The 26,606-nt window shown below is 42.3% G+C and overlaps 1 protein-coding gene across 1 annotated transcript in view; it reads right to left on the bottom strand.

The window, feature by feature from the left end:
- Positions 1-26,041, bottom strand: part of EML4 (EMAP like 4) — a 147,705-nt gene extending 121,664 nt beyond the window's left edge. Inside the window, exon 1 of the mRNA XM_036380122.2 lies at positions 25,737-26,041. Coding sequence (XP_036236015.1) covers positions 25,737-25,761 — 25 coding nt within the window. The 5' untranslated portion in view covers positions 25,762-26,041. The remainder of the gene's footprint in view (positions 1-25,736) is intronic.
- Between the last annotated feature and the right edge of the window lie 565 nt (positions 26,042-26,606).

The following is a 26,606-nucleotide window of genomic DNA, read 5'->3' as shown; positions in this document are numbered from 1 at the left end:
TGCCCGTACAGTACATGCTAATTGTACTTGGCTACAGACAATTAAACAAATACACTCAGAGGCTCTCATCTGACTTTCGAGCCACATACAGTGAAATTCACGTTTTATAAACATTTAACTGGAAGTAAAAATGGTAAGGCTTATCACAGCTGTCACAGCTTCATGAAACTGAACCAATTAACAACAGAAACTCTTAAGACAATAGAGATAAGGGAAGCCTGCAATTACTCAAAAAACCTAACTGGAACAGACTGCAACGCAATTTCCCAGCTCCCGGAGCAAGTGCTCGCATGACCTCGCCAAATCCCGCCAACACAGAGGAAAAAGTTGCTGGTCCCTGCCAGCTGCTTGTTTAAAGTACCTGCCTGTACCTGGAGAAATAAAAAAATGCAGCAGCCAAACCAGAGAAGCAGAGGGATGGAGTAGAGCTAGAGATGATGGCAGAGAAAATGCCAGTGCATCACAGAAGGAGATTTCCAGATCTTCATTTCTGATGTTACAAAATATTACTTGCAGTCCGAACTTTATTTACATGTAGCCACATATAGAATAGCTCAAACTTCAGTCAGCACTTTAAATCTGCAAGGGGAAAAAACACTGAAGAAAGGAGTGGGAACTTCTGTATTTCTCTTTTGCTTTGTGGTGAAAGTGACTGCAATGTCACTTGGATGAATCCTGGGGACTGAAGCTGAATTGCTCTGTCTCTACTCAATTCCACTAGCTTCATCTAACAAACTCACAGACCAGGATCAGATTTTTATCATAAGCTTTTTGTGCTTATTTCTAACAGCACAAAAGGCAAATTAACGAAAAGCTCAATAAAAGTGCTCCTCAAAGTGATGCAGCTGCACAGCAATGACTACATCACTAGCAATTATAAGAAAAGAAATTATATTCTCCAAAATTATTTTGATCGCTGAATTTCAATCAGACTCTGACAGACCCAGAAACACTTTTATAACTGCAGATCTAAGACTGCACCCAGGGGCAGAGATGAACATCAGAATTGCCTAAAAGTTTGTGTTTTTCTCCGAACTGAAGTTACTGACTTGTGTCAGAAATTCTAAGATTGCACATGATCTTGATTAGGTCACCACAAAGACCAAGATCTCCAGTGACTGTATACAGTGAAAACAGAACACATGACTTCTTCCCTGCAGCACCAGAAGGGGAAATTCCCAGCTGCACATGAGCTTTTCCCTCCCAAAACCCTGCCCCAATTTTCCCCAACACCAAAGTCCTCTCTCACTGAAGCAGCAGTTTAAGGTGAACTTGCAGCCCCTTCCAGCAGGTACAGCTTGCTGCTCAATTCCATATTCAACCACTGCAAGCTGAGTTTCGGGCAACATGTAGAGAGAGGGGGAAAAAAAAGCCCTCCCAAAAAGCACCAAAAGCCAAAAATAAACAAAACAAAGAATAAAAAAAAAAAAAAAGCAAAGCGAACACCCAAAAAAAACCCCCACCCACTTGCCACTGTCAACAGTGAAAAAAATTAAAGATGATAAACATCTTCCTTTAAGTTAAACTAGATTGCAAGTTTTTCCCTGTACTTGACAGCAGATTATTTTCAGAGTGGCTACCCCTCAAGGTATGGTGAACATAGGTATGAATTCTACTCAAAACTGAAGGTATTCTCTTTATTGTAAGCACTCCTGCTGGCATCAATCTATACATCAAGCACCTTGAGCAACTGATCATTATTTTCTGTGCTTCCAGCAAACTCAAGTGTTTAAGGATAAAAGGGCAATGCACCTCCATTTGTATTTATTCCTTTATGTATTCCTTTACATTTGACAAGTCAATGTCTCTAGTACCATGCACAGCTGTATAAATTCATAAACTTTTTTCACATTCATTCCAGTAATTCTTAGGTTTTTATTTTGCTTACACAATTGTAAAAAAAGGCTATTTTTTATATAACCTTCAAAAACATTGTATCAACACTTAGGACAAAAAAATAGCAAACTTTGAAGAACAATTTTTTGCTCATTTCCAGCACACACAATTCTGATCTCTGCCACCACCACATTCTTTTGCAGCTCATGTTCTGACCACTGCATGTGCTAATACAAGTCACTTATGGCATATTGAAAATGTATGTTCATTCAGTAAGGTGCCTCTCAGAAGATACTTTCCTTTCCATAGATTTTGTGGAATTTAAGTCATCTACCAAACACCTGTCCACTAGCAAAGTCAACATACTTGTGGCTTTTTTTACAATCAAAGCTGCTTGGCTTAATTAAAAGGCAAGCAAATGAACCTTTGGTTGTGCAAACCTTCTCAAGTTCAAAACCAATAAGAAATGGAAAGAACATGTAAGTAATAATGGAGTGAGATGAGCAAAATTAATGCACTAATGCAGAGCTATGGGTATATATTTTAAATACAATATACCTGTTTGAACAGGCCTGTCAATGCAGCAGACTGGTGGGTGGTGGGTGAGCTTGACAAGGGGAAGAAGATGGAGAGGGAGGTGTCGGGGAGGAAGAGGAGGAAAAGAGGTATAAAATCTGTGCAATCACCACAACACAGGACTATCATACTAATCCCCCTGTATGACAGCAGTGTTGGACTGAATTTTTCCTGCCTTAATTTGTTGTGCAAAGCTGGAAGCCCTGACTCTGCCCACACGGCAATCTCCCCTATTTGCAACTCCATTCCTCACAATGACACAGTGGGAAAATTCTCCACAAAGCTCACAGGCATCCCTTGTTCCCATTCTCATTTTCTCCCTAGAGGGTTCGTCACTCTGTGGTGTTCAGCTGTGACTTCCCAACACTCACTCAAGTTGTCTCACTGCCCTATAAAACAGGACCCCTGCCCCTCTCTCCACCAAACCCTGCCCAGAGCTGCATCTCAAAGCTCAGATGAGCCCAAGTGTTTCAGGATGGTTGTGCTTATAGACACTGGGCTTATCCAAACCAAACACAAAGTCCTTTTCAGAAGAGGAACAGTTAACAAAATGAATTCTAAATAACAAACAATTCTTTGCCGTCACATCCAGAAAAGAGTCTCACAAAGTGTAAAGAAAATGAAAAAATAAAAAGCTGTACATTTAACAGTCTTAAAGTTTCAGTGACTTTAAAGCAAAAATGATCTAAAAATAGTTCCAATATGCTGAACCCTCATGATACTTTGCAGTTTTACTGCCATACATTCTCCTTAAATCCTCTCTAACTCAGCTGCTTTTCCTATAAACGGCCTCCACACACAGCCAGTGCAATAAAGCTTAAACAACATAAATTAGTGCCAAAAAAATTAACTCAAACCAATTGCAATTCTCCCTTTAGTTTCTTTTCAGCTCAAATCACTTTGAATGTGAAACTTTCACAAATCTATACTGGTTAAAAAACCAAACAAAAAGATCCCTCTGCTGGACTGTTGTCTTTCCACAAACAATTCCCAATTCCTTCTTAAATGCAATGACGCACTTTAGAAGTCTACAGTATTAACAAGTTTCATTATTTATTAAACAATTAATAAATTAAATAAATAACCTGTTTATTAAATCTGCATTGCTCAAATGTAAGGATTGGGTGAGAGAAGAAGATATGTGATTATTTTTAGGCATGGGATGAAAAACTGGCTGGGTCATTGGGCTTCAGATGCGGGGGTTGTGGTCCAATGCTCCTGCTGGTGGCTGAGGTCATGGGTCAGTACCCAGGCCAACACTGCTTCATCTGGCCAATGGGATGGAAACACCCTCATCCTATTTAAGAGTAATCAATACCCCACTCCTAATGCAGTTTAAGGGAAAAATTCAGATCCCATTACATAAATTACTTCTGGGTTGAGCCGCTACCCCTGGGGATATTTAAATGCCACACAGATGTGGCACTAAGGGACATGGTCTAGTGGTGGACCTGGCAGTGCTGGATCAATGACTGGACTTGATCTCTGAGGTCTTTTCCAACCTGAACAACACTGTAAATCCATGACATCAACTTTGGGGAGGACTGCAGTGGTGGGGTATAGGACTGCTGCTCCCCAGCTTCAGGACAAACTAGAAACTGGTTTGACGGAAGTCTCACAATTTTCAGCAAAGACAAACACAGTCTTGCAGCAGTGCAGGAAAATCCCACACGGCCATTCAGGCTGGGACGACCAGCACAAAGAAGCTGAAGATCCAGGTGAAGGAACTGGGAGGGGTCAGCAAGGGACCCTTGCAGCAGCCAAGGCTGCCCACACACTGGGCTGTCCGAGCAGAATTGCAAGCACCACTTTGGCAGAAATTATTATTCCCATCTGGGTGGCAGCTGGACACACGTTCAGTTTGGTATCTTCCAGTACAGAGGAGATGGGCCAGCTGGAGAGTCAGTGGTAAGGAGGCTGCAGCACATCATGCATGACCAGAGGCTGTGAGAAAAGTCAAAGCAGGAGCCAACTCAATTCTTCACTACCTTCAGGAGTGCCATTCACAGAAAAAAAAGTGAATCAAACTCTCTTCAGAGGTACAAAAGGAAGGGGCAACAAAGGAAACTCCAACTCAGACACTTGCTTTAGCTTTTAAACACCCTCAACCCATTTTTTTCTTTTCACCCAGAGTTGTAACCTTTTTTTTTTCTTCTAGATATTCAAAACTCAACTGGAGCAAGACCCTGAGTAACACTATCTGTTTTTGAAGCCATCATTGCTGGGGCTAGAGGGTGTTGGACCAGATGACCTCCAGCGGTTCCAACCTACATTTTTCAGTGATTCTATGATCTATTCTAGGACAGCATGCGTGGTATAGGATTACAAATGTAATATACCAGCAAGCCAAAACACACTGCCAGCCAAAATGCAAGAATAGAAGATACTACTCTACGCTCTTCTGACATACTCTTGTCAGCAGATGCTCCAAAATGCTATGTCAAAACTCATGGGAAAAGGGGGAAAAAAGGGAAAAACAATCCAGAAATGCAAACACACAGTTGCTTTGACATATCTGTACATAAGGACTTCTACCTTCAATGTGGCAGATCATACCTTTCTGTGGCTCACCTGTGAGCAACACGGGCAGTACACATGCTGTGGGCACTCATCTGGCCTGAAGGGGAAAAAGCATCTGGGACAAAAGGTAAGGGTCTTGGAAACTTTTAGAGATTCTGGTTGCTGTTTTACTGCCACTAGGACCTATGCTGAAGTCACAATTCAATGACTGCTTTATTGACGTGTTTGAACAAATCCTGATGTCACTTATTGCATACATATGTATCAGTCATTTTGTCTCAGTCAGAGGTACTTCACTGCAGGACATCTTGAGGAAAACTAGGGGAAGAAATTTGTTTGTTTAAATAGAAGCATCTGATAGCCAGCCAAAGTCACAATGAACAGTCTGTAACAAACAGCCTGGGGAAAACAGATTTTCTGTAACACAGCTGATACAACAAACCTTCCTCCAATATAAATGTGGCACTGGCGTCTGGCAGAGCCAGGAGGGCTGTGTTTGGGAATTGAGACCACCGCACACGTTGGGTCAGAAATTCAGCTGATGCTGATCAACAACCCCTTCAAGGAGAGGGGATCTGGCCTGCTGTGCTTTGATTGTGTATGTTGAAAAAGCTTCAGTGGAGTCTGATGTGATAACTTTGATTTATGTTGATGGACAGTCCTCCCAACAGAGAGTCTGTCAAGAACATGGCAAGGGATTACTTGTTTTAATATCTGATCATTTAAGCCAGAAGTTGACAGAATTTGCCCCCTCTCTGAAGAATGTAAAACCAGTCTACTCTACACACATAGCACACAGAAGAAAAAATTACTTTTTTGCTAATAAATATAATAAAGATACTGTGTGTCTAAAGTTCAAGTTAGCTTTAGAAGTCTAACTGAAATTTACTGTGAAGGCTGGAACCTGGCCATAATTTAGGTGGAACGAGAGGAACTGATGAAAAGTGAGGCTGTCAGTAGAACCAAACAATAAAACAAAAGCCAGCAATAAGCTGTTTCTTACACACACACACAGATCCTCCTTCTTCCTGTAGTCACGAAGCATTTCTGATCTACTCACTGAAAAGCCTATTTTCATTTGAAAAACTAATATCTTGAAGAATTTAATTTTCACTGATGGCCTGTGGGGAAGAACGAAGGGAGACAAAAAGAAAACAGGCCCATCCAGCACAACACCTCCAAAAAAAAATTCACTCACTCCATATTGGTTAAAGTTGTGGGCATTTTCAAACAAGCCCACAAGCAAATAATGAAGACTGAGGTGAATGGACTTGGGTGAAAATAACTTCAGAAGTTAAAATACTGGATAATTTATGCACTAATAAATAATTTAAAAATAGAGGTTGAGACATCCTGCAGACACTCAACCATTATCAAGAATGCATCTCTGACATTTGGAAAACAGCCTCTATTGTAAGAGTTTCTGCATGAGCTGTACAAGCAGTTATTGAACTGAGTGCAAGTATTACAATCATACATGTGAAAAGAAGGAAAAGAAAAAAAATCCTAAACATGTTTGAATGTACTAAAAACATGGCAAAGATTGAATTAAATGCTGAACTCCTCCCCATTCTTGCCAGGTTGCAAACAAACATTTTGAGTACACATTATATTGTTGCAAAGCAAAGCAACCTATACTGATAGCTTAAGCTACGTGCAAATACACATTCCCTGCAACAGTTTTTGTTAGCTCCTGATTGCAAAGAAATATAACACAAAAATAACTCAACTAACATGTGTCTGCAAATCAGCCAACAAGCAAAGAATAAGCCCTGCAGGAACAGATGCAAGGGGAGGAAACAAAAACCTAAAAACTCATTGTGAGGGCACGTGTGGCAGAATGCGATCAGTAACTGAAGATGCCAACACTTAACAGTTTCTAAATTCCTGTCTGCTGGCTTGTCAAGTGTCACTCACAAAAATGCAGCCCAAGCAAATGAGACTCCATGAATCAAGATAGTGTAGCATCAGAAATATAGGATTTAAATAGATATATCTGGGTAATTCATTTATAAAATACAGAAAAACTGAATAACCACTCAAACATTTGAGCAAAGTATGCAGTTGCATCTAGCATCAGTACTAGAGTTCAATAAATTAATTAGGAAGGTTATACAAATAAGAAGTTTAGGCATGTCTACTAAAAATAACAAGAAAACAATTGTACAGTTGCACTTTCTCAACCCACAGCCATCTCCATGTCACTTGAGATTTGCTTATTTAAACAATTAAAGCAAGCAGATTAGACCACCAATAAGACCTGGAGAAGCCATTATCTAACCAGACACAGAAATATAAACCTGAAACATTTATATTTAAGCATTTTAACACGAGAACACCTGTACAGGGAATTTTTAAACAGTTACAACTCCTAGTTAGTGGTTTTACTAGGGAGCATCAATGTTTTGCAGAACCAAGAACATTTCACCTACCATTTTCTTCTTCACTCACACTAAAAATTTCTAACATACCCATAGTGAAAGAGCAAAGTGACCACAAGGTGACTTTCAGACCAAAAAGTATCCATTTATAAAGATATCCATGCCAAAAGCCATAACGTGTTTTTTTGAGTAATGCTGAGGAACTTCTTCCTCTATGAAGAAACCAACTGTATCACTGATGTTTAACACTCAACAATCCTCTAGATTTTTATGCAATGCATCACCTTCTCTTTCAACACATTTTGGTTATTGCAATCACCTGTGCTCCTAAGGCATCCTCTCCCCCACACATCTGCTTTTAATTAAATATGTCAGTGTTTATTTCAAGATAAAATGCTGTCTCCTGTCTCGTGCCAGCCCACATTTCACCTGAGGAAACACCATTAGCTTGTGTGAAAGGACAGGCTGGGGGAGGCAGGCACACCTCCCATTTACAGCATCCCTCTCCTTTTTTCAAATCTGGCATCTTCATACTTGCAGCAAATCACTTCCAGGTGGGCCTGTGCTCTTCATTCCTGATTTCTACTCAAAGGCAATTCCTGCTGGAAGACTGAATAACCAATTCAGCCATGTTTTAAGCTGATTATGCACCCACCCCACACCATCTTCCTCGTGCTCCGCACAGAATATTGGTGCTGAGGTAACTGAGTGAGCTACACATTTCTACTCCAAAATACAGTTTCTGTCATAACTAACTCCAAGATATTACACACAAACACTCCCCCCTACCCCAGCCTTCCATCACTTACAAAGGCACAGGTGGGCAGATTTTGCCACCTTGCAATGGTTTTCCACTGGTCACCTGGTAAAACAAGTCAAATTCCAAAAGGCTGAATCTCACAGGCACCATAGGAAATACCAGGAAAAGGAGTCCCCAGAGAAGAGGGAGCTGCTGGAGGGTGTGGTGACAGTGTCTTCCTGAAACCCTAATGCAGAGGAATCACCACAAATTTTAAGAAATGCCAGATGGTGCCTTATTGCTGCTACATCAGCTCTAAAAAAATACAAAAAAAGCGTGCAAAGAACACCACACCATGCAAGCTAATTGGCCTTACATGTCAAGGCAAGTCTTCCAGGTTAAATGCTCACCAAACTGAAATAATTTTAGAATTAAAAATAATTAACAGTAGGTAGGGCCTCATTTACAAAGCAGCAATTCTGAGGGGGTTGTTGTAACAGCAACTGAGCAAACAAGGCTGATATTGCAAAAGCTCCTTCACTCCCCTGTTTTCTCAAAGCAATGGCAAGGAAACAACCTCCTCTTTATACACAAGGGCTTGTGAATACATTTAAACTTATTCTGTGTGAGAAACAAGCCAGTTAATGGGAATTTCTAGCTGCAAAGGACAGTTTTCATTTAAAATGCTAAAGGTTTCATAGAAAAGTGATAAAATCCTTTACAAGTATAGAATTTGAACCAAAAAAGTCTAAACCACAGATAAAGATGACCACAGAAGTTCTTGAGCCTATGAGAAATATCACAATATCCTCTCTAAAAGACCCTCTCATAAAAAATGGTACAGTCAGAAGCATGAGAACAAGCTTACCATTAGCAATCCCAGTCCTCCATACTGCTAAATTCTGCTCCCCTTCTAATCCTGGCCTCTTTCCTAGCAGCATTTCAGAAATAGCACTGCACAGGAGGTTCTGTACTCCAGAAACTATTTTACTCAAATTGCACTTTGCAACAAGACGATGCTTTTTGAGAAATCAAGATGATTTCTCTTAAGCTGCACATACTTGTAACATCATTGAAACTGATCTGATTTTTCTAAAAAATACACACATTTGCACTTATTGTAAAAAGCACATACCACAGAACTCATTTTGCCTGCATGACAAAAAGAAAATCCCCATTTTGTAGTAAGACATAAGCAGTTAAAAGCTCAGCAAAGCACATGAAGAACACCTCTTTAATTATATGGCCCAGCCAAAGGCATTGGGGCAAGCTTCTAAAGGCTTAAAACCACAAGGTTCTGAAGCATTTTGTATTTCACATGACTCCTGAATAATCAGTAATTTAATCAATATTTAGCCCCAAGAAGTAATAAAAGAAGGATAAAGTTTCCAGACATGGAAATAAGTTTTGCAGATATTCTGATTGTTCTGATTATTCAGATATTCCAGATATTCTTTGTGACTGCCACGGCCAAAACTAAACCCCATACTTTCCTCTGCCATCAAGTAAATACAGTACATAGCCTTTCTTAAAGCCTAGAAATTTGATTGTGGGGAAATAAGCAAAACCAAGGAGGATATAGATGAAAAAGCAACTTGGAACAGGCACTCTTTATGCCATGCTCGTCATCTGTGTTATTAATACGTTGCACATGGACCCCACGTGATGTTTTGAGTGAAATTAAACATAAAGAATCTATTGACATGGGTATCCTTATTATTTCCTACAATAGAGACTTATGAAATACTGTTAAAATACTGCGTGAGAAATTCGTAAATAAAAAGATGCAAGGAAAATGCTATAGATAGACACAAATAGTAAGACTTGAAATGATCATCCTGAATGAACTTGATAGTGCTCTATGATAAAGAGTAAGCAAGCAAGGACTAATGAGGACCAGAATTGCAATTCAGGCATTCCACGTGGGGATCAAGAATGCTCAAGTTGCCCAGGGCAGGAGGGTAAGAGGATTACTACAGCCCACCCCCAAAGGGAGCCCCAGGTGACCTCCCACACAGCAACAATTACAGCTTCATTAACTAAAACCTAAAAGTACGTTTTTCTCACCTTGCCATCAAAGTGTAGCTGCAATTACGGACACAAAATATTCAACCACTGCCTTTGACCAAATGAACCAAGCCTGTGCCTATTTCTAAGGTTCTTTTTGTAACACAAGGCTGTTAAAAGAGGTCTCATGAAACAGAATAAACTGACAAACTTCAAGAGTATGTTTCTTTCAAAAGGAATTCCATGCTGCACTACTGTCAGCAAACAGAGACAAGGTTGCTGACCAAAACCACTTTTCTTATAATATTTTTTGCACATTTTCAGAAGTTTGTAATGTTCTCAGGTTTTTCCCTTTTTATTTGAAAGGTTTCACATTGACTTTGGGAACTCTCTCAATAAGCATCTGAATATGCTTCTTAAAATACATATTAAAAAAGAATTGTACTCTAAAATGGGATCCTAGGACTACATAATAATGTATGAAAGAGCCTGGATGACCATTCCAAACCTGACACCTCTCTTAGCTCAAGCATGCAACCAAAACGTTGGGAATGGGATTTACACACCTAGCAAGTGAAATAGAATCCTCAGGGTTGGAAATGACCTTTAAGCTCATCAAGTCTGACCACCAACCCATGTTCATCACTAAACCATGTCCTCCAGTGCCATACTGTTTTTTGAACACTTCCAGGGAAGGTGACTCCACCACTCCTCTGGGCAGCCTATTCCAATGCTTTACTACCCCTCCTGTGAAGAAATTTTTCATAATGTCCAAACTAAAAGTCTGCTGGCAAAAACTATTATTTTGCACTCTTTACTTTTTTTTGCTTGTAATATATCTCTGGATTTACAACAATAATGAAAGAAAAAAAAAAAGAAGCAAAGAATTCTGAAGAAATGTAATATAAAGCAAATTATAAACCAGCAGCCTTCCATCTGGAATTATTCAGAGACACATATGGTCATATTTTTAATGCAGAAAAGTTTTGTAATCTGATACTTATTTGCCTTTCCTATGATTACCTGCTCTACAACACACTAGCTTTAGAATTTGAAGCTCAAAATCAAGTCTTATAAATGAAGTATTAGGTTTAAATTATTGACTCCTTAATTTCAGATATTTCCATAAATCTACATTCTAAGGGAATGTATGTTTTCCATAAAATATATATTCTAAAGGAATTAGGTGGGCTTATTTTTTCATTTAGCATACAGCAACAGTAAAATGAAATTAAAACACATTTTCTCATCTGGAAGATATGCATAGCTGCCTTTATAAGGACAGCAAGACAAATAATGATAATTAAATGGGATAATTAGATCAAGTTTGGGGTTGGTTTGGTTAAAAAAACAATACAATGTTCATTTATATTTGATTTTTAGGAAGACACAATGACATAGGTAGGTGTGTAAGATCAGGCTTTCCCAGAAGGCTTTGAAAAAGAAAATCCCTTCTGTATTTTCACAAACCCTTTTTGAGAATGGCAGGAGAAGGACAGGAAGAAGTGGAGGGAAAGCAGCAGAGGGAGAAGAAAGTGGCTGGGATTTGGGGAGTACTGGGACGTTCAACAGCATCCAACTGTGTTCCCCAGTGCTCTACCAGCACACCAAGCTGCTCTTCCTCCCTCACAGCCTCTGTCCTGCAGCCTTCACACTTCAAGGAGATATTTTCACCTCTGGGGTGTGCAGTGAACCACCTCCACCCACCATGCTGGCACCAGGAGCTCCACAATGGGGACAGCTGGGTCTGTGCAAAGGGGAACCAGACCACAGGCTGGCCATACTGGGCAGCACACACCCCCAGGCACCTTCTTTAATTTCTTTACACAGTCTTATCTTTACAGTTTCCAAACCAAGTTCTCAGGCCACTATCTGCCCACTCACTTCCCCACATCCTCCAGAGACTCAGTGACAAATGGACCCTGCCAGTAACCTCCCACACAGCCACCAACAGTGACCACCAAAGTCACAGGCAGTGGCACTGTGCAGCCCCTGCCCCTGGGCTCCTTGGGGACAGCAAAGCTGAGCCTACAATGCTCAGCATCCCAAAGCTCCTCAGCAACACTCGAGGGTTTCTCCAACATGACTACAAGAACAGAGTTCCTGCTGTCACCCTGGATGTGAGAAAGCCATTACCATGAGATAAACCATCTAGCCTGGAAACTCAGATCAGGAATTAGCTGATTTTCTGCAGAAACACACTCATTATCATGTTGATGGGCACACAGCTAATCAATCCTAAGTATTTTACACAAGGAATCATTTGGCCTTCAAGTGCTCGCCTTTTGTTTTCCTCACCCTACTGCCCTCAAATACAGCCAGTACTCAGTATTCACCTGAAGGGGGGTTATAAAAGCAGGCTAAAAAAAACCAAAAAGAGCAAGACTCTTCTGTCTTGCTTCCCCAGACAGGACTCTGCTGTTCTCTACTGCCACAGCTGTCTCTCACCAGCCCCCTGCAGTCCCCCAGCACAGCTCCATCACCACATGGTTTGAGCCATGGGATGGGTCCAGCTCTTCCCCCAGCACAGCAAGGTACCATGGTGATGATCTCACATACACAGAGCAAAGCACACTCCCACAGGCAGCAGTGCACTGTCCACCCTCCAAGCAGGGAATGCACTGAGAACACCACCAGAGCTTGACTCCATCTGGTTTGCTCTTGCTGACACCTTCAGAAATGTTTTTGTACAAAAACAGGAACCTACTAAAGGACCACAAATTATGCCTCAAAACTAAAACTGAGGGGATTTTATCGTAGGTAGAAAGCGGATGAACTGCTGGATACGCAGCTTACTCAAAATGGAGTAGAAAAGTGAAATGCAAAATGACAGCAGAACCACATATGGCAAAAAAAAGATCACAATATATAACAGAAGAGCTGCAGTACTTCTTGGTAATTGTAACTACCCACTATGACTGCTACAAGTCACTTGCTAGAGCAATAAAAGAGGCAGCACTAGAGAGCACCTAAATACGACTCTGTGTGATCAATTACAAAACTTATCTTACAAAAGAGAAGTTTCCTATGAATTACATTGACACATGTGGGTTCAAAAAAACACTCTCAGTAATAAAGCAGCTACAAGATACACTATGCACGTGAAACAGTGTGCACAGCAAGAAATCATTAACTTTAATATCACAAAACATAAAAATTAGCTGTAAAAGCAGCAGAGAATCTCCAGTGATCTGATGCGCCACTTCCTTCTAAGTTTCACCTTGCACATGTGTAATTGCTGCAATAAAAGTCCTTGGAAAAATGGGTTACGTCAAACAAAACAATCAAACCAATAATGATTAACAAATAAGTGGAATGTACCTCAGAGTATAAAAAACTAATATAAATGCCTTTATGATTAGCTGCTATATGTTGAAAAAGTGTAGCTCTGACAAGTTTCTAAACTTGCAGAAACATGCCTACTTTCAGTGTTTTACTAGCATGGAAGATGGTCCCCCAAAGCTTTTAGTACATAGGCACACATGAAAAATTAGAAGAAGAGAAGAGGGTAATGAAGAAAACCATATGGCAGCCATTATCTTACTAAATAAGATGGATGGCTCTTGTTAGAAGAGAACCAAGGAGCAGAATCTTGTTGGACTGAACAGCCAGTACAGTGCAACTAGCAGCAGCACTCTCCTGCTCCAGGATCCCTGGAAGTGGCCCAGAAAGACATCAAGTTATCAGAGCATCAAGGGGATTGAGTTTTCCATTTCGAGAATACAAATGGTTCACATAGCACAAGAGCTAAGTGACTAAAACCTACTCTAACACCTGTTTTCAAGAGACAGAAAGTTGCTTCTATAACACTGAAACCACTAGAAGTCAGCATTCTGAGGGGAGCACAGGTTAGAAAAAGGGTGACATGACACACATAAAAGTAGCCCATGGCACGTATGGTAAATATGGCAAGCATGTCATACACAACCTCAAGAGCTTTCCAGCAAAAACTTGAAGTTAAATGGCATTCAGTAAAAAACAAAATAATATTCCACATGGAATAAAAGATTTAAAAAAAACCCAAATAATCACAACAAGGCATCCACAGAGGTACTGGAGAGGGGATGTGCGGTTCTACAAAGTTAGAGTGTTGGACAATCCAGGTGCTCACAGGGAGGAGCACATGTCACAGCAGTCTAACACAAGGTGCTCTGCAGAGCATCCCTCCAGCAGCTGCAGCTTGTCAGCATCCCCATGAAACCCCCCATGAAGGGAGGTCACCAGGGTGGCTCCTGCAGTCTCCCATTAGACTCCTCCCTTCCAGGGACAGACATTTTCCTTTCCCTCCCTGCTACAAAATTGTTTGTTCACACAAAGTCAAATCTATATGTGATATGTAATTATTAGCATTACCCCTATTTTGTAGAACCCCATGGAAGTCTGTGCTGTCACACCACTCAGCTTCCCTACACATCACTCAGGTCCACACCTACAGGGGAACCAGCAGAGAGCAGCAGAGATGGTTTCCATCTCAAGGGTCTTGCCCCAAATCCCAGTGGGGATATCTGGCTCTGCTCCCCAGTGTGACAGTGCCCATGGGCCGCCCGTGGCTGGCAAAAGGTCACCAAGGAGCTCGGAGGAGAATGTAGGACCCAACAGGAACTGGTCATGACAGAGAAGGGGGGGTGTTAGCACACACATCAAAGTTAATGAGGCAGATGGAAATCACTATGAAATGGCTGTTTCTGTACCACTATTTCTCAACAAAGAAAGATGTAGATCAAAGGCAGGAACCAGTACCCAAGGCTGTTAAGCCAGTACTGCAACACAAGGGATGGTATCATCCCAGAGTAGTTAAGCTGATGAAGAAAACTGGAGTTCAGAGCCAACAGGGAAGTCTTAGATGACATCAAGCCTACCCATTTTTCTTCTAAAAATACATACCCAAAGATTGTATGATAGTACAGAAGAGCTGTTTGCAAAATGCAGCTTCTTAGCTGCATTCATCTGAGGCAAATCACTTTTTTCTAATAAATTCCTCAGCTAATGAGTTTAACTTTGAAGGTATTTTGAGTTTTAACCCATATGCTGCATGTAAAGGACTCCATAAAAAGCAACATGGCAAAGAGCAAAAAAAAAAAAAAGAAAAAAAAGCTACTTCAAAGTTAGCCTAAAGCTTTTCAAAACCAAAGTACATACTGCAGTGCTTAAGATAATCAACATCCAGTAATACTGACAGGAAACCAAAAGGTGCATTAATCACACATACAAAAAGTAAGTCCAGACGGGGCTACATAATACATGAAACAAGTTATATATAAGGTGGGGGTAAGGCTCCAAGGAAACAAGTGATACAACACACAAAATTGCATCAGGACAGGTTTGGATTTGATATTGGGAAAAGTTCCTTCACTAGAAGGGTGGCCAGACTTTGAATCCTTTATATGAAACTGGGGGAGAGGGTAGGGGATGTCAGTGGGTGTGTTACTATGTATATACATATGCAGACACCAGAGTCTGGAAATTCCCCAATTAGTTCTGGAAACTAAAATAAGGACTATTAAAATTTTATCTGTTTAAATTAATTTCAATTAAAGGCTGAAAGGCAGGTGTAAGTGATCTTATCAAACATAAATCTGCATGAATTGACAAATACAATTTAGGCTGCAAACACTTTACACAAGCTTTCTTGTCAATTCTCTTTCCCTTTCCTGCAATTCCCAGTCATTTTATCTATAGCTTTGGAAAAAAACACCCCTTTGTGATCTAGAGAAAACAAACAATAATGTTGCCTTTCATTCACAAAAACCAGCAGCCAAGTTAGAGCCCTTCTGCAGGTAAAGCTGCTATAGCTATAGGAGCAGGAAATTGGAATTTCTACTGCAAATAATAATTAAGTAAATGCAGATAATTAAAAGCACATTAGCAAGAATCACTACACAAAAATCTGAATTATTTAGCTAGGCAATAACCAAACTGATTGGCAGAGATAAAATCTCCATTCTAACAATGCTTCAAATACCTTAATCCAGTAGTAAACAGCTTACACTCTTTGTTTCTGAGGTGGAGGATGGCTTCAACATTTGACTACTAACTAAATAAAATGCCCTCCCAAACTCATACAAGCAGTATACTATACACACATTCAAACATTCCTGTAGCAGAGCCACAAGCCTGGCACACACACACATGAAATCAATGATCAAATAGCTGTTCAAAACTCATATGACTTGATATAAAGAAAAAATGGTCTCCTATCTCCAGTTCAGTAAGTAGGATGCCAGATTAGGGTCCCACACAACACCACACCAGCACACTGACAAAATACCTCAATGAAAAAGCAATATAAGATTCCTCCAAACAAATATTTCCTAATGCACACCGTGATATTTAACCCATAATAAACCATTCTGCAGGACACTGAGATCAAAGATTGGTAACATCCACCAACCTGATGCCCACAGCTTGAATCCCTCCAGAGTTTAAATAACTAATAACTATTAACATCCAAAGGTTTGGCATCTGAAAATGAAAAACTGAAGTCTATTTCAGCATCAAATTTGTCTTTAGATGAGGCTTGGAGCAACCTGGTTGAATGGAAGGTGTCCCTGCCCACAGGGACACCTGGAATTAGATGATCTTTAGGGCCCCTTCCAAGCCAAATCATTCTGTGATTAAACAATAATTTCGAGTCTGTATTTGTCCACATAATGAATAAAGTGGGATTGTTTTTCAGTTCTTGGCTGGGTTGGTTCTAAACTTCAGAGCTTACAAATTTGCAGATTGCCAGCTTCTATCTGTTTTCTTTGAACCTAAACCAGCTGGCAGGCAAAAGCCTGAGGCGTGATGTTAACCTCACACAGAAATTATCTCCACACTGCAACAATTGTCCAATTGAATCCTAAAAATGTGTATCAGTTTGTAACACCATTACTGCTTAATATGCTGGATAGACTTTGGAAATGCACCACCAAAAGCTCTACAGCACTTGGGGGCCAGCATTTGTTTCTTCCTATTTAGAGTTTGTACCAATAGTTCCGATTAGTTATTCTAGCAAACAGTACAGGAATGGTACCATGCTGGAATACTCTTTCTAATGAGCCACTAATAAGCCAAATAAAGTGTTCAGGGGGGAAAAAAAAGTGTTTTACAAGAATCTGAACTGTTTTCTACAACCATACCGAAGACCCACTTTTCTCTATGCTTAAGAGGAAGAGATTCTAATTTCTATTTTTATAACTCCTTTGAAAATATCTCAAATCACCGAACTCTTTGTTTATAACCAACACTTTATCCCTCCAAGCATCTCTCAGAAAATACTACAGTCACAGATTATAGAAAATACAGAAAAAAATCCAGATTTGGAGAACAGCGCTGCCAACATGTCATCTTTCTTCAATATGTCATATAATTTTCATGGAAAAATGCCATCATTAAATGCTTAGAAAATAGACATGCAGATGGATTCAGCGCTGCTTCATGCTTAACCTGTGAAAAATATATTAAAAAAAAATCAAATTATAAAAAAACCCAAAACCAGAGTTTGTACTGCCTGTTATTGTCCCTCTTGCCTCATGGTTTTAATGGACATGTTTAGAATTCAGAAAGCAAGCACCACAGCCACACCAACCACGGATTGCCTGCCAGGTCTCTCTGATGGCATTTGCACAACACACTCTGGGAGAGGAGGGGATAGCAGTTCAATGCAGAATTTCATAGTTAAACAAAGTTGTAATTACCTCCTTGTTAGAGCTCTTGTTTAAAGAAGCTAAGTGATACTACACAGACATGAGTATTGCAGCTGAAAGAGTTTAATTTATGGTTCTGACCTCTGGAGGTCCCTCCTTCCCACACCTCTCTTTGGAAATACTGAAAAGCACATTTTTAGAAATGTGCCTTAGAAATTTTTAGAATTTAGAAATTTTCTGAAATTCCATTCACTCAAATTGCATCCAAACAACTCCCAAACTGTACCAGCTGCAATGCAATCTTGAGTTCTAATGAAGGAAAGACCCGTATCATGCACACAGAGCAGGAAATGGCATGGTGTGCTTGTGACCAAGAAAAAGAGGGATGGAAACAAACTCAAGCCCATCCTACTGTTGTTCTTTTCTACAGAGATGTGCACAAAGCTCATCAGAACCTTGATGAAAAAGCAACATTTTTCTTCTGTTCTCAAAAGAAAAGTAACATATAGTAAACTATAAGGAAACTAATGGTCCTACCATTCATCTTATGTATATTTGGCATTGTTTAATTAGTTATGAATGTGCAGGCTTGCTTACCTCAGCCAATGACTAATTTAAGAATTTTAAAACAATTTCTAGTACCCTTACATCATGATTTCATTAAAAACCAAAAAAAAGTGGTGAAATCATTACCTCTTTGTTTGGACAGCAAATATAAATTTCTTGTCAACAGCCATTTTCTCGCTTTTGTGTCTCAACTCAGAATAAAGAAACCCAACTCTTTTGTCTTTAAAATTATAAGGTTCTCATGAAAACACTTTTTCATTTTCTTTACACTAAACCACATTTCTAGATCTAACTAATTTACAGCATGCCTTTAGGGAGCCAAATCTGGGGCTTAGAACCATTTTTTTTTTTCATTTATCCACTGGGTTTCAAACTCCCAGTTTTCCCAGAGGATTATGAAAGCCTGCCAATTTAGCTTGATGCCTTAAGACTGTTTAGACAAATCCAAAATACAATCAAACATAAGCCAGTCTGGTTTCAGCCTCCCCCTGCCATACTTTTTAAGCTCAAAACTGGCCAGAGAAATGGGAACCAACTCCAGGCTGGAACTCTGCATTTACAGCTATGGGTGGAGCTTCAGCAAAATGAGAGAACCTGGTGACAGACAACAGTGAGTATATATTTCTTCCATTTAATTCATAGAAAATTCCATGTAATTGTACAAAATATGTCACATCCCTTTACGGTGCACAGCTGTTGTTCCTGCTCTTGTCCCTCACACTGCATTTCTATTATGCTTTAGAGTGACAAGTACAAGCAGCTCCAGAAAGAAGAGGTATTAAATACAAAGAGTAAGCCTACTTTGGAAGATACTCAAAAATATCTTGCTTAAGAAGCTACAGGAGCATGCATTCCACATCACTAGATGGGGCAGGAAGGCAGTGAACACCACCAACCAAAGAAAGAAGGTGGATTCTCCAAACACTTGGTGAAAGGTGGCTGTCCTTCCCTATGGACAGCACTGTCGTGCAAAGCAGAGCAGTGCAGCCATTAAAGAGTCAGGAAAGGGATCAAGAAACCAGCAGTTAAACAACAAGACACAGCTATATTTAGTAAATAAGTTAGGCTGAAACTATTGAGGATAAGCAAAAGAGGCAAACCACAGAGAGGCAAAACAATCAAAAAAACTGATCAAAACCCCCTAGCTCATTCAACCCAGTAAGGAGACTCAGGGCAGAAAGCTTAAGAATATTGTAGCACTCGCTGATGGTTTGTAACATGAATACTTGCACCACGGAGCAAAAAAAGCCACACAAAAATAAGAAAGGAAGCAGGAAGGAGGAAGAAAAGAAAAAGGCAAAATGAGAAAAAACGTTCTGTATGTTCCAAGATTAAGCAATAAACTCGGGTTTTTAATGGTGATGGTGTAGCTCTCCGCATCCCACCCTTCCATCAGCACCACCCATCCACTTGCACTGACTGAATGATCTGTTCAGGCTCCAAACTGCTCCATGGACACAAGCTTTTGCAAGCTGAATGCCCATATGTGAACTTCCTAAAGAGCACTCAGGCTTTCAGAAAAAAATTGCACATCACCATGTGGTGTCCAGTTATCCATCCTTCAGCATTCAATTAAACAAAAGTCCAGGAAACTAGAATTCTGCATCAATTTAAACAAGCAGATGAAGAAAAAGAGGCAAGTAATTCCTCTTTAAACTCCTGGTGCTCACTTGTTTACTAAACCTCCCCGAACTAGCCTTCCTTCACATCTCAACCCAGGCATTCTTCAAAGCCATGCTCTTCCTATGCTCAGGCTCAATCATTCACAGCCTAAACGGCGAACAAGATATCCGAAAAATAGGAGGTGAGGTGAGCAGTGGTTCCACCTGAGCTCCTAAGTGCAAAAAGATTTCTTGAAAAGGAAGTTAGTGACGCTTATGAGACGTTCTTTATCAGGTGATTTTCACCTCCTAAACAGAAGAATGTCCCTACTAGAAATGCTCAACACCAGCAAGAGCAGAGAGATTTGCACTGTCATCATACATGCCACGTGCTATAAAATTAATTATCCTCTACCAGCCTTCCCATTACATTATGTGTGGGTAAAACAGGAACAACATTCTTGGCCTTAGAATCACATTCATTAAGGATTAGGTTTAGCAAGGACCTAAAGAGAGACAGGAAAAATAAACCTCACTAATTGATACAAACCACACCAAGAAGGGAAGCAGCTCTGAAGAGCAAGGAGTGACATGCAGATCACCCTGTACTTACTAACAACACAATCCATCATCATAATAATAATGTTTACAAAACAAAATGCTGCTTCAAAGAACTTTTAAGAACACTGTTCTTGCCCAATTTTCCCCTCTTACGTACTTCATGATATAAAGCATAGAAGGAAAAAATCCTTTCAGAGTAGGTTCTTTCAGCAAGAGACAATCCTGTCAGATAACTCTACTGCCATATCAAAAGTATTCGGTTACAGAATATGAAAAACACATTGTAAGGCCAGAAATTATTCTAAGTATCCCAAGCATTAAAAGCCTTTCTAAAGGAGAAAGAAATTCTAAGAGAAGGAGTTCTAACAGGCTCCTGTGTTTGAGATACTACTCACAACGAGAGCAAATATTGCCAATTACCCTGTGCAAAATAGAATTGTTTTTTAAACACACAATCCTTCGCTCTTCAGCTGGCTAGAGAGCAAAGGGTTCCTCCTCACTGCACATGGACTAAAGAACTCTAGCAAAAGGTGAGCCACCACCACCAAGATTCTAAAGCAAACAGCTTGTTCCCTCCTTGCTGCTGGAGTTTAATCTCCCCTGGCACCAGCCAAGGCCATCCTTCTCAGGCAGGGGAGAATGATGTCCTGCCAAAGTTTTTATTTTTATGAAGAGCAGCACAGTGACAATAGCACACAGCAATCCCACGAGCAGAGCCCTGTGAATTAGGCTGAGCTCGCTGTTGCTATGAGCAATTGCATTGCAGCACCGCGGCCACTTCTGCAGTCTAGACGGGCAACGATAAAACTCAATATTCTAGCCCAAATAAATGACAAATACCCCACACACTCATTTTTCTCGGTAGTGAGCCCAGCCAGGGATGAATCATCATGCACACACGCTTTCCAGGCTCACGGCACCAGCGACCACAAGATCCTCTCTTCCTGAGCCCTGCAGCAGCTCTGCCCCCACAGACTGGGGGCTTTGGAGAAGCCTTACTGGGTTTTAGCAAAGCCACAGGTTCAACAGACACTGCTGGTTCCTGCAGGGCTGGGGAGCAGCACACACTCAGAACACTGCCTCAGAACCTGCCTGACACAGACAGCTTCTGCACGATACCCAGGAAAAGAAACGGGGCAAAATTATATGAACTTACCTCCATGTCACCCCCCAGTAAGTGGTTAGCATATAACTGCAGTTAGTAGCAATACACACACAGTGACAGAACAAAATGTAGATACTGTGCAAAATGATAAAAAAAAGAATCTTTTTAATTGCATCTCCAGTTCTTCCTCCAGTAACAACAGCAGAGCAAAGCATTGGTCTCCACTTAGTAACTTCAGCTCTCTTTTACTTTCTAGTTCTCTGAAAACAAAATGCACAGGCTCAAAGAATCTTTAAAAAAATTCCTAAATTATTCCGCTTGCCTGAGACTTCAAGATAAGAGTGATTTTAATTTCTCTGTGAAAATATTTTCAACCATAGAGAATCCTTCAGAAAGACTCCTTCTAACCTTCAGGGCATCCTGCACAGCTGCACAAAAACCATGGCTTGGAATCAGAAGTTGAGACTTCTCCATTTTTTTATGAGTTACTATTCTGCCGCAGACGTCAATAACGGAGAGAGTCCTTTTGAAATGCTCTCTTCCACATTGTCATCACACACTGGTGGCAAACTTGGAAAAGTTTGCTTGGAAAAGCATAACATCTGATTAATGTTTCCATATCTTTGTTTACCACCAGTTATTGTTACAGAGTTCCATGAGCAGAAGCTTTCTCAGAAGGGAAAACAATGCAGCTGCTAAAAGCAATGGAAAACTATCCAGCAAAGCGCACTCCCTGCTCCCCAGCCCCAGTCAGCCTGTCACGGCTGGCTCTTCCTGCGCCTAAATCGAGCCGATCTCACACCTTAGGCACGAGTGACCCAGCAAAGTCACTCTCGGAGCTGACAGCGCCACCTGGTCCCACCTGCCCCCAGCTGAAGGCTCCCACTGCTCCCCTCCCACACCTGCCATGCTTCTCCCACTCCCTCACAAGCCAATTCAGGCAGAAACACACCAAAACAGCAGGGGCAAGCAGCAAGGCAGTAAAGTAATATAATCCCCGATGATACCTAAAAATCAAAATTACTATTGGCAAAACTGTCAGTCTTCTGCAGCCCTCTGATGGGCATGTCTGAACCAGCTCACCCGGGGGCTCTCAGGCACCAGCAGGAGAGCGGAAGAGACTCAGGGCAGCAGTGCAGAACAAACAGGAGCCAGGGATGAAGCAGGACAACACTTATTGACAGCCTTAGCTGCACTATTTCCCACACGGGCTTTTTTATTTGCCTTTTTTTTTTTTCCCTTGTGCTAGAACTCTCTGCTTGACTCCTTTGGCAGAATCAGCAGTGCTTTCTCTGCCCCGATGCAGATCTGTTTTGATGAGGACCCTGAAGAGGCAGGGGAACTTGGCAGCACCAGAGCCAGACGCCCATGCTGCGCTCCTGTCTCAGCCAGGGCACCAGGCAAGAGCCCAGGCGCCCAGCCCAAGCTCACAGACTTCTCGTTCCCATTCAGAAGCACATTCTTTGACTTCGAGGGATGCATCTGAAAAGCAGATGGCCAGAATCCATTGAGACCTCTGACAACCATCACATTGGTAATGCCAAATGTGAGATACAACTGTCCTACTTGAGATAATGCATGGGATTCAATAAGCACTGTGATATTCTAAAGGTACTGAAGTCACAGCAAACGGGAAATAACTCAGTGCTTTATCAAAATAATCAATACTTATTTCAACTGTGCAAGTTAACTCATAACATATAGATTTATTTTTTTTACTGTATACAGTAATTGTATACTCGTAAGTAGAATGCTACATAAGCACTTACTAAGCCAATAACCAAAACAATTTTCTAAATTACATATGAAATGGTTTCTTTCATCTGTTTATTCTCATAAAAATTTCAATGTGGAAGCCAAAAGAAAACAGCTGCGTAAAGTATTTTCATCTGCAAGAGACATGCAAGAAGGTATTTCTGCCTCTGCTAGAGGGCACAATCTGTAATAACATTTTGCCTTCCAGATAATGACAAGAGGCATTAAAAGGACAACTTGCTCTCTAATAAGCTTGCTTGACTGGTTGAGCATGCACATACATAGACAGGACAGTTTTGCCAACAATAATTTTAATTAATTTTTACATTTCATTCTAAATTACATTAATTTATGGCCTTCCTAAAAGACATTTAGCGGACAGCTAATTAAATCCAAGCCATTAGATTTTAATTAGAGACGTTTAAAAAAAAAAAGGTCTCAGAACAATTCACACATCTTTGTGAACTCTATGTGCTCATTAGCAGCTAGAACAGCCAACAAGTGATTATAAATACAGAAGAGGACTAAGCAGCATGATTCAAACCTGGAAACAAAAAAGTCACGAAAAGTTTCATACTTCAAAGCAAAAGATTCTGGGAATTCCCTCCCCTTAGCCCAAGTCCAGAAAACCTCTGTGCATCAGTGCTTGCCACAAAAGCAAAATCAAAGGCCAACTAGCAGTGAATATCATAATACCCATTTTAAAAGGCTGAGCAGAGCTTAATCCTCATTAAATTCACATAAAATCACAGCGCCTTCCTGAACAAACAGTGAAACAAATTGAAGGTCCAGATGGAGCCCCTCCTTAATAAGACATATGGGATGCCCCAATGAGCCCATCACGGCTCCAGCACAAGGTGCTGGGCCACCCGACGGTCCCACGCCACTGCTCACTGAGAACCTCCCTGAGCAAGAAAGCAAAGCTTTATTATTTCACAGTAATTGAGTTTTTCCTACTTCCAACAAAAGCCAGTTATTTCTAAATATCGACCTCTCTCGGGACTAATACTGCACGAGTTAAAAGCAGTATCGGTGCGCTTTGATATGGTGATCAGTTCTTCTGCTGGGTTAAGAGGTTCATAAATATTAACCATGGCACATTTGCATATGTCACCCACAGGCACAATCTTCCCTCGGAAAACTGGGAACAGAACCCGCACAATTCCTCCATGTGTCGCTTCCTGATCACCAGATCTGAAATGGCCATGGCAGTTACTTGAGCAAGGACAGTATACCTGGCCAAGAGCCAAACTACCAAAGCATACTGTTAATTATGGTGCACCAGTTTGGGTTGGAGAGATGCCCAAAATGCTGGAGTTGACATTTCAAAAACCTGAAAGGTTAGGATCACACTCAGAAGTATTTAAATGAGTCAAATTTTCCAGAAAATTGAGAACTATTCACTGTTACTACAGATTTTACGGGAGTGACGTAAAAATAAATTAATCTTATTTTTAAGAGGCACAGATTTATTATTCTACAAAAGATGGAGTGAGTTTGATTATGAAACGCCTGCAATAGATGCGGCGGCAGTGAATACGATGAGAGCAGCAGGTAGGCAGCCCTGCAAAGCCAATCGCCTTATGATTTGCAGAAATGGAAACTTACACGGTTTACAACTCTTACATTTGAATGCATGTTCAGTTCACACGTGTAATCAGCAACACCTGGTAGCACATGCAATCTGTCCCCCAAAAAAGTCAAAAACTAGGCTGGAGGAGTATTTTTGCTTCAAGAAACTGGTGGGAATTTGCCGCAGCCTTCATAAAACTGAAGGCAGCGCAGCCTATCAGTCTTCTGGCAGCATTTACACGAGCAAGCAGTAAATATTTTCGATCACGCCAGGGCTCCGGCGGAGGAACCTGCCGCCCAGGCAGACAGGAGCTCGGGTTCCTCGGGCGCAGGACGATGCTCGGACACCGGGAAGGCGCCGACTGCCCCGCTAACATTCCCGCGGATGCCGCCAGCGCCCCCAAGTTTCCAGGGGTGCCGCGCTCCCCTCGGAGCCGCTCTGAGCCGGGACAGGGCAGAGCTGCCCGCGGCTGCCGGCGCGACACCGGGCCCGCTCCGCCCGGACTGACGGCGTCCCTCCCGCCCCGGAGCAAAAGGGAGAGCCGAAAAACAAAATAACATTTTTAAAAACCCCAAACAACCTAAGCCGAACCATCAGCCCAAAGCCAAGTAACTAGTTCTGGGGAAGCGCAGACCCACGGCGAGGGAAGAACAAAGAAGGCAAGTGCAGCCGGAGCTCTCGCAACAGATGGTTTGAAGCTGACCAGATTTCGCGCTGGCATCCCCTCCCCTCCCGCCGCGGGCGGTGTTCGCACGCACCGGCCCGGCCGGCCCCGGGCAGTCCCAGCCCGCCGCTCCGGCATCCCCGCCGGCCGCAGGTGCGCGCCCCGGGCCCCGCCGCACTCGGGCTGCCCGCACCTCGTCCCGTCCCGTCTCGCCGCCACTCACCCAAACTCCCGGCGAAACCGTCCATCTTGTGCGGAGGGAGGCTGGTGCCGGACCCCGAGGCGAAGCCGCCGTCGTGCTCGGCCGGGACAGGTTCATTCACCCGCGGAGCGGCGGCAGGCAGCGGCGGCGCCGCAGCCCGGCGCTCACAAGCCGCCCGGGGCAGCGGCTCCGGCGGCTCCCCGCGCTCGGCGGCGGGAGGCGGCTCCGGCGGCTCCTGCTCCTCCTGCCGCTGCTGCTCCTGCTGCTGCTGCGGGGCCGGCGCTGCCCGGCTCCGTCCCTGCGCCGCGACCCCAGCTCAGCGGCGAGTGCCGAGCTGCTCCCGCCCCCGCCACCAGCGCCGCCCCAGCGCCCCGTGCTGTCGTGCTTCCGACTCCGCCCGCCCTGGCAGCCGCCGCTTCCCCTGCGGGCGGGCCGGCCCCGCAGCCCCCGCCGGCGGGCGGGCAGCGCCCGGCGCCTCGGGCCCGGCTCCCGCGAGAGCTGCGGGCGCGGGGCTGCGCGGAGCGGACGGGACGGGACCGGACGGGACGGGCTATGGCCGGGAAGCGGCAGCGCCGGGGCCAGTGCAGCTTCTCCGGCGTGGGTCGGCCGAGAGCAGCACCTCCCTTTACCTTCAGAAGCTTGTGCTGTCGGACGGGCTGTGGGTGGGTTAATTGGGCGACTTAATGTAACCACGCCAGCAGTCAAAATAGATCTTGTTAGGTGAATCTTAAAATGTTCGTTCATGCTAGCTTGGGGAAGTTTTTCCTCGCTAATGTTAAGCCAGAGGAACTGTCATTTCTTTACCCTCGCATTTCTTACAGCTGGGACTGCATAAGGAGTCACTCCCGCCGCTCCCAGTACCAGCCGGGTTCCTGACCGTCTCCTGTAGCT

The sequence above is a fragment of the Molothrus ater genome, chromosome 3 (genome assembly GCF_012460135.2).
Source record: "Molothrus ater isolate BHLD 08-10-18 breed brown headed cowbird chromosome 3, BPBGC_Mater_1.1, whole genome shotgun sequence".
Taxonomy (NCBI): domain Eukaryota; kingdom Metazoa; phylum Chordata; class Aves; order Passeriformes; family Icteridae; genus Molothrus; species Molothrus ater.
The sequence above is the reverse complement of the archived record's forward strand: the minus strand, read 5'-3'. Positions and strand labels throughout refer to the sequence as shown.